Source organism: Caenorhabditis briggsae (assembly GCF_000004555.2).
Source record: "Caenorhabditis briggsae complete genome, chrI, whole genome shotgun sequence".
Lineage (NCBI taxonomy): Eukaryota > Metazoa > Nematoda > Chromadorea > Rhabditida > Rhabditidae > Caenorhabditis > Caenorhabditis briggsae.
The window spans coordinates 9507353-9516670 of record NC_013489.2 but is presented as its reverse complement, the minus strand read 5'-3'; the positions used below and the strand labels follow the sequence as shown (position 1 = coordinate 9516670).

The 9318-nt window shown below is 37.2% G+C and overlaps 2 protein-coding genes across 2 annotated transcripts; both read right to left on the bottom strand.

The window, feature by feature from the left end:
* Nucleotides 1-1195: 1195 nt before the first annotated feature.
* On the bottom strand, nucleotides 1196-4395 carry CBG12578 (the record flags this gene model as incomplete). Its single annotated transcript, XM_002640045.1, has 5 exons — nucleotides 1196-1315; nucleotides 3086-3208; nucleotides 3728-3823; nucleotides 3873-3930; nucleotides 4268-4395. The coding sequence occupies 5 exons, from the start codon at nucleotides 4393-4395 to the stop codon at nucleotides 1196-1198; spliced, it is 525 nt and encodes a 174-aa protein (XP_002640091.1).
* Nucleotides 4396-7278: 2883 nt separating this feature from the next.
* CBG12577 lies at nucleotides 7279-9249 on the bottom strand (the record flags this gene model as incomplete). The annotated part of the gene is made up of 8 exons (XM_045240182.1): nucleotides 7279-7674; nucleotides 7720-7931; nucleotides 7981-8125; nucleotides 8188-8501; nucleotides 8544-8839; nucleotides 8884-9020; nucleotides 9049-9141; nucleotides 9187-9249. The coding sequence occupies 8 exons, from the start codon at nucleotides 9247-9249 to the stop codon at nucleotides 7279-7281; spliced, it is 1656 nt and encodes a 551-aa protein (XP_045094906.1).
* Nucleotides 9250-9318: the final 69 nt, after the last annotated feature.

Sequence of the window (9318 nt, the reverse complement as noted above, 5' to 3'; positions counted from 1 at the left end):
GTTTAGTGGGAAGAGCATCAATCAAACGGACTGCCCAATTATACTCAAAATTGGAACCAAACGTTTCGGTGTGGTTCGAAAACGATTTGAGAGCTGTTTGGCCGATATTGACAAGAGAGCCGAGACATGTTGTATCGCCTAGAATAGTTAGAAAGAAAAGTTTTTGATCGGAGTTTTTACCATCTAGAATTTTTTTCACAATCATTTTGTTTTCTCTGACAAGGATAATATCGTTAGAATTCGATTTCTTAGCGATTCCGAGAAAAATCTCAAAAAGTAAAAAATTTCCCCATTTTTGGGTGGCCCGCCGACGGGCCATCGTTGGCCCTTCAGCGGTCTTCAGCCGCGAGTCGCCCATTTTTGCCACACCTGCGGCCGCTCAGACTCCCTTCGCCCGCTATTGGGACTTGCCACTTTACCTGTGTCACTGCTTCCAAAATTTATATAAGAAAGGGGGAGATCGCGCTCACGCTTATAACGCTTAAATATAGGTGAAATTTCAGACGCGTTTTTCCAGCTTCTAGGTACATCCGGGGAGGAAAAAATGTTGTCTCATTATTCACCATGTCTAAAAGTATATGTGTACCAATTTTAAAGAAATTCTCAAAACCTTTTTGAAAACACTTCCCTTGTCAGTTTGAAAAATCTTCAAGTTTCATTTAATAATCTCCAAAGCGGGACGTTTCCATTTTTGCATTTCTTTAAAAATTTGCGGTCTAACCATTCAACAAGTTCTCAACTTGAAACCCAAAAAGGTTTTCAATCGTCCTAAGTTTTTTTCTTCAATCTTTTTTTGTCAAGTGACTTGTTTGTTTCCGTTTAGAATCTCAGAAACCGCAAAAAAAACAAATCAAAGTGTAAAGAAGTAGAAGACGAATTCAGAGAGAAAGAAATTGTGTGTGATTCGATTAAATGTTCTTATAAGAAGACAAAAAAAGAGAAACGATTATTTGAAATTCAACGATGAAGAAGTCAAATTAAATGATTTATTAAAATGCCAAAATAATTAGCGAAAGTACTATTCGGAACAAAAGAGGGAAAGGCAGTTTTTGGATGGTGTGCAGTCAAATGAACATTTGGAGCAAAATTATTATAACGAAAAAAGGGAAAATGCGATTATGGAAAACCCGATTTAGGGGAATGGGGTGTGAGCGGTTTGAGTAGATTTTGGATTTGAAGATAATGGTTCTTGGATTTAAGCACGTCCGTAATATGGCCAGTAGGCGTATGGATTGTATCCCATTGTAGCCACTTGTTGGTCCTTTGATGGAGCGGCTTGAGCTTCAAGAGCAACTCGCTTGGCGTTCTTGTTGGCCTGAAAATTAACACTTTTACTGTGATTTTTTATTTAAGTTTGTTGAAAATCATGCTCTTGAGAATCTACATGAGTTGTTAAGACATTTTTGATAGATCTAAAAACTTCAGAAAATGCTAAAATTTGGTTTTTTTGTTCACTTTTGATTAAATTCTCCCAAAGTTGGTAACTATGAAAATAAAACATTATGTTTGTCTTATTTTTACTGATACCTTACCTTGTTTAAATATTTTATCCTAGAAGACGATTGCCGTAAAACCCGTATTAGAAGGGCCGACCCATTCATTGTTCCAAGAAAGGTACCTCCAGAGGGCTGTTTTGTTAAAGGGTCCCTTCAATTAGAGGGGCCCTTCTATGTTTCCGGCCATTTTTTCAAAAAAGTTTCATCGAAAAAATCGTTGCATTGTCGCTTTAAAATCATTAAAATCTGTCGATTCCATCAAAATTGAGCTAGTTTTTGAGCTAATTCAAAAAAATTTTGTGGAATTGTGAAATTTTCGGAATTTATTTCACTGAAAATGCACGGAAATTTTGAATTTCAAACAACACATTTTAAAGGGGTCCTTCTATTACAGTGGGCCCTTCTAATACAGGTGTTACGGTAACATTTTCTCATTTTATCACATCCACTATCATCCATTTTTTCCGGTCGAAGTAGTGTATCTATCTTTTGAATAGGTTTCTTGACCAAGTTTTGATCCCGTTATCGATAATAAAAATGTATCAAAAATCTAGGTTATTTCCCGTAATTCTCTTTCTCTCCTTCCGTTTCACTGTCCCTCTCTTATCAACTGATAAATGGTTCAATGAGAAAGACGCACGCATACATACTCCAATCGACCTTTATATGATACGGAAAACGATATGAATTATCCCGAGAAAATTCCAATGAGGCTTATAGTCTGAAGAAGATAAGACTACAGTATCCCTTGAGGTTCTAAAACGTTCTATTACAGTTGTCCCTTGTCTTGTTCAATTCCTTTTACCACAAATAACAACCACAACAACAAGAATACAATGCATTGCAATGGCATAAAAATAAAATAAAACTTTTTTTCTTTCACATAAAGAACCAGTTCTTCTTCCATTTTTTTTTCTATATTCAACTATCAATCCTATTATTACCTTTTCCATGCGTCTAGGTTGAATAGAGAATTTCATATAGAATATTGTTACAAAAAAAAGAGGAAGAGGATATATGAGGTAGAAGAGAATATGAAATTTTTGTTACTTCATCATGCCTAACGGACAGGGGAATACCGGTTTATTATGAGTACGGAAGCAAGAAGGAGAACAGTTGAGCATGAACAGTGCAATTGAAAACTTGCGAAAAATTGAAGGGTCACAAAACTGTTTGAAATCTAGAAACTTCCCTGAACCTTTGTTCAAAACTGAATTTTATTTACTATTTCTGTTAAAATCGGGATTTTCCGACAAATCATTCTAATTTTGTTTCTAATGATAATAAGGTCCAACTTCAGAAGACCTGAATTTTGATCCAGATATCAAAAATGAGTTTCTTTCACATGATTAATTTTCTCCTTTTCCAGCCACATTTTTCTCTCACAATACCTTTTTTGTGTCCTAAAACGTTGTTAATGTCAAGAGAGTGTCCACTTATAATTTCTCTCGTCCTACATTTGTACATTTAGAAAAAGGAAAATGAGGTTCAAAACGGATGGATGAGCGGAGGAGGCAGAGAGATTATGTCACCAGATATATCTCCGAGATCGTAAAATTGACTTTCAACCTCCGAAGAAACCAACTGACCTTCTTAGCATTCAAACAGGCGGAGCACGAGGCGATGCACATTGGAAGAGCCAAAACAAGGGAGACAACAGCAGCAGCAATGACAGCGAAGGCGGCGACGGTAGCCCAAAGACGGATTCTGATCTGGAAAATACATTTTTAAATGAGAAATTCAGATTAAGTCATTTTAGTCTATTATCAAGAAGAATGATGCTCTTGAAGTTCAAGACTTTATTATGGTTCCCATACTTGAAAAATGAGCCTTGGCGGGCCATTATTTTTGAACCAACTAAATTAGATATGATAGAACTCGACGAACACTACAGAATAATACCAATTTGATAACTGTATCTTTGAACAAAGTTACAGACGAAACGGACTTTTTGACTCATAACTTTGTTCATAGACAAGACACAGTTTTTCAAATAGTATCATTTTGTAGTGCTTGTCGAGTATCATTTCTCATTTAGTTGATCCAAAAAAAAAATGGATTCTAAAAGAAATCATGGCATGGCCTGCGAAGGCCCGGCAGGGTCGGCAGGGCCCGGTTCAACGATAATGATGAGTTCTGTTCTTTGGACACTTCCCAATAGAACTCTCACTGCAAAATTTATACAACAATATGTATATTTTCTCAAACAAATCAATCTTCTACAAACTCACTCCACATCTCAAATTACATGCCGGTTGTTGATCCTTTGGCACTTTGCCAAAGATGTTGTCCACGCATTTTCCTGTGGTGAAAAGAGAAAAGTAGACCTGGAAGAATCCAATTAAACCGGTCTTTTCATGTTCCGTTCATCATTACCTCTTCGCACTCATCCTCACAACGTGCCTTCGACTCATCGTTGGCCGAAGAGAAGTATCTAAAAAATGATTGGATGAACAATTAGGTTGCAAAAAAACATTTCAGTAATTTTGATTTTAAGAATGAGTCACTGATTTCCATGTGATCTTAAAATTGCGCAATTTGTTCAGTACTTTTTTCTTCATCTCTTCTCTCTGTTACCAATTTATCAAAATTCTCATTCGGAAGAAAACCCAACTAATTTTCACCGACCAAATGAAAAAATGGGAGTGGTCTTCTTCTTCTTCTTCTTCTTCGTCTCAATTTATCATTTCTTCGTCTATCCATTTTTCGACACAGTCTTTAATTAAGCTGTTTCTCTCTGCGTCTCTCGTCCATCACACACTATTTCTTACCCTGGAGCGCACGTGCAAATTTCTCCGTTGAAGAGTTGATTGACGGCACACTTGGCTTGATCTTGACTGGAGACGACGCCAATCAACGCAACGAATGCCAGGATGATAAATTTCGAAGTGGATGGCATTTTTCTTACCGCTGAAATTGAAAAGAGGGAATTCAAATCGATCACTATCAGAGAATACTGTGTTGATAGAGGGAAAGAAAACCACAAGGAAAATAAAAGAACAAAAAGGACTACAGTATCGAAGTTATTTTGTATGGGAATTTATGAATATACAGTACCGGTTGATAAGATATACAGAAACGTATTTTTCGGTTGGTTTTCGGTCATTTTGAGTCAAAGTTTCGATCATTTTCAGGAGTCTAGAACTCGGGCTTCATGTTTCCGATCACTTTGAATACTTTGGAGGTCGTAAAATAGACCTAGATTGAAAACTTTGAATTGCCAGAATATTGTGAAAGTTTCTAGTTTTTCAGCTATTTGCCAATTTCTGAAAGACACTTATTGTTTCATGTTTTCAGTACCGAAACGGGTCAAATAGTGGTGTCTTTCAGAAATCAGCAAATATCTGAAAGAATATGAAATCGTAACAATTTCTGTGAACGCAAAGTTTTCAGTCTTGGTCTGTTTCACACCCTTCAAAAATTTCAAAGTGATTGGAAACTTGACAGCCGAGCTTTATGGCCAAAATTCAACTGAACAATAGCTTAGGATACTTTATTACCCGATGATGTATATATAAGAAAAGCAGAGAAAAGAAAGAGATCATCAGTTTTGGAAACCTTCCAGAGTGATTCTCAAAAAATTTCGAAATCTCGGATCAGAGTTTAGAAAACAAGAAATGGTTATGAATCTGAAGAAAAAAATCATCGCAAAGTTTTACTAGTTGTCAACGTTTGGAAATCATGAACTGAGATGATGAGAATAATAAGAGGGTCTGTATACCGGAAAACCTGTAATAGTAGGGGCCACACTGTCAAGTTTGATCTCAATCATCTCAATTCCTATGCAAGATATCAAAAATGTTTCAACTGACAGAACACTTCTGATATCATGATAAACAATTTGTCAGTTGATATTTTTATATATTTGACAGGAACCAAGATAAATCGGCTCAATGTTAAAAGTTAGGCTTCCATCACAGGTTTCCCGGCATTATAGGAAATACTGTAAGCTCGAAAAAAACTGCTGATATCAGAAAAGTAAAAGGTGTGTATGCGAGAACCAGAGGAAGTGTTGAAGCGGACCGAGAGGGATTGAGGGGAAAACAAGAAAGATAGACAATGTTTCGGAAGAATGGCGGAATGGATACATACACAGATAGATACATAGATGTCGACCAGGAATGGTAGTAATGGGAGAGGAATGGGAGACGTAGAGACACAACAGACAACAACGACAATAACAGAAGAAGTAGATGGGGGCGGAGTCGAGAATTTATATGCCCATAGAATTTTGCGGGCGGAACTTTTGAAACATTCTCTCACTGATCAGTTTAAAGGAATTTTCGTCGAATTTTCATCGCTGATATCGGTGATTTGTCAATAAGAATAAGAAGAAGATGGAGTGGAGAAGAGGAGAAGAAATCTATCGGAGAAAAGTGGAAATGGTCGTGAGCGGAATCATAAATATGTGTAGTAGTGATTGAAAAGGAGAAGAAGTTGATTGTGAGATGTCAATGATATAATGATAATGATGATGGGAATTGGTGATGACAACGGATCAAATGGATGATTGGAAGCAAGAGATTGAATTGGTGGAAATTGCTTCAATGATATGAACTATTATCAGTTTGGCTGTGATTGTGATTTGATTTTTTCTCGAATCAAGGGACATCTCTTTCCATTATTCCAGAAGTTTGTAATGTTGAGAGAGATGAATAAATTGCAGGATACCGTAAACACTAATAGACAGCCACCCAAGCTTTCAACTTTGAGCCTATTTATCTCGGTTCCTGTGAAAGATATCAAAAGTGTTTAACTAACAAAACCTTTAACATAACATCAAAAATATTTTATCAGTTGACCATTTTTTGATATCTTTTACACGAACCGAGATATACGGGCTGAAAGTTGATGTTTTGGGTGGAATTCTCATAGAGTGTTTACGGTATTTTTTTTCTTTTCGTAAATAGAAACCAGCTAACTTTTGAAGTCTTCAACAACTTTGGGGTCTGATCTAAAAGTTTCAAGAAATGCTAAAAATAGTTATTGGAAAACTTTATTTGTAAAAGGAACAGGTGGCTCGTATCCCATAAGAGGTAAAGATTCATTTAGGTTTATTTTATTTTTTGAAAAACGTTGTGTCAGTTGACCAATAAATCCGAACTTTGGAAGATAAAAGCCGGTGGCAGGGGCCAAAGGTCCCCATAACGACAACTACCGTAACCTAAAAATATGATTTTTTCAACATCTAATTGCTGGATTTTCGTGCGTTTTTCGTCATTTGTTTCTCTAACTTTAAGTTTCGATTTGTTTAGGGAAAAAGAAAGAAAACGGAAAACTAGTCAAGAAACAGTGAAAATGTACAAATAAATTTTGAGAATAAAAATATTATTTAGGTTACTGTAGTTGTCGTTGCTGGACCAATTTTTTCCGAACGACAAAAATTGGTAGTAATCACATTTGCCTGATATCTCCAACGCAGAAACATATAAACTTTTTGCCATAGGATGATTCCGATTCTACAGAAGGTGTGCCTATTCGATGAAAAAAACCGAGAACAAATTCTGATGAGAACGGAAGAAAGCGAGAAGCAAGTGTAACGATCAGGTTGTGTAATAAATGTGTTTGTGAAGCTGGAATAGAATCAGGAGAACAAAGAAAACTTATCAAAACGTTGGCTATTAAAAAGAGAGAATCAATTTACTTTTCTGATTGAGAGATGCAACAAAGAATTGTGAACGTAAGAAGTTCATTAACAAAGGAGTTCGCATAATGATATCAACAACGGGTGAATAATAATAATAAAAAAATCAACAAGAATGGGGTCATCAAATAAAGATAATCAGCTCTGCCCAGAAGCTAAAAACAATTTAAAAGCGAGAAGAACTCGAATGGACTGATCTTGGGCGGCAAGGAGCGTAGCCTGAGCCTTTCGAAATCGGTTTAGTTGAGCACGGTCAGGACCTGGCAAATACATTTCCTCTACTTCGGCGATTTGAGCGAGCTTCGATGCTTCGTCCAGTTGATCGGATGCACGGATATTCTCAATGATAGGCTGAACATTGGCATCCTTATCAAGAAGAGCCTTGTTTTCAGTTCTTTCATGACGTTGGCGAAGAATTAGATTACGGACAAGTTTGCAGGTGTATTCAACGAGTCCACGAATAGTTCGTGGAAGATCCACATAATACAGGTAGAAGGTCCGAGCAGGTTGAAAGTCGTTGCTTCGCCCCACTGGCTGAAAAAGATGACGTTGTTGCTAATTCAGATTGTGAATGAATACCTTGTTGAAAACGTATCCTTCTTCTACCAGCGCATACAACATCTCTCTAGCTTCTTTCCCACTCATCATGCTCAGTTTCTCAACTTGCTCTTCGTCAAGGTAATGACGGCTTTCGAGAAGTCGCATTACTCGAATGGCTCGTCCTTCGAACTGCTCTCGAATCAAGGATTCACAGTGATGACGACAAATTTGGCGGATTCCGTGACGAATGTCTGAAATAAATTCAGAGAAACTATTCAACTATTCAGTGACAAAACTCACCAACGGTATACAAACCACCATTCGAATCTCCAACCTTTCGAACAATTCCATCTGATTCGTCGACAAGAATTTGACAAGCTAACTCAATGTCTGGCTTGGAAAGGTCTAATTCATTTTCTCTGACGAGCTTTTGCAAATCTGTGATCTGAAGGAATTAGAGGGCGTAATTTTTTCCAAATTTTAAAAAGATTACAGTATCAAACTTACACTGACTGTAATGCTGTCCATGCTCAATGGGTTAGCTCTCAGTTCGTTACTTTTGAACATGAGATGAGCAACATTTTGAGTGATATACTGGGTTCTGTCTTGTTGGGGTACATCCTCTTCCGAGTTTTTTCTCACATTCAAATGAGTCATCGTGGCTGTTGAACCTCCTCCAATCAAGTAATCAATGATAAGCTCATCACGAAGGTAACCGTTGAATCGAGCCCAATTGATTCTCCAATACTGACCAGCGTCCATATCTTCCGGAGAAGCATCCGCTTTTCTCTTTCGAGATGATGCATCGTTGAAGGATGATCCTTAAAAAGCTGAATTACATTCTGGAATCATAAATAAAGTACCTCTAGTTTGTGGTTCCTTCTTTTCCATAATATTTTTGGGCATTTCGAACTGGTTAAAATTAACAGTGAGCTGTGGGCATCCATAAAGATTCGACTCTACAGCAGGAACACGGATCAGAAATTGTGCTCGAGCGAGCTCTTCGAACGAATGCTTGATATCACTAAACTCGACACTCTCATCCGTGGATCGAATTCGACGAATCGTCTCCGAAACAGTCAATCGACCTTGCGAGATTAGTTCTACGCAAATCGACTCCGCAGCTGGGCCGTGCAGGGTTTTAGCAATCAAGCATGCTCTGTAAATAGAAAATTTGATTTATGGAATACGATGCACACTGACCTTGGAGCTGAAATCACATATTGAATTTGATCAGCGTCAGCTACATATGTTGTTCGGTTGTTGGTATCCAGACTGAATGAAACAAAACCAAAGTTGATGAGAGTCGATAGAGCTTTTCTGACCTTAAAATTCCTATTCTTAAATTTGTTTCTGATGCTTGCTCACCAAAACACTTGACATTTGACCTTTGAGTTTAAGAAGGAGAGTAGGGAGATGACAACTTTCTTTGAGAACCGTCTCCAAGACCTTTGCAACAATCTGAAATAACAAATCTATTTGAATAAGCCACTTTAAATTACCCACTTTTCCAAATATATCTTCAACCATGATGACGCACATCTGCGTCTCATACTTTCCACCACCCATGTTAGATCTAAAAATCCTGAATGTCATCATTAAACGAATTTTTAATTGAAATACTGTTTTCGGAGACAA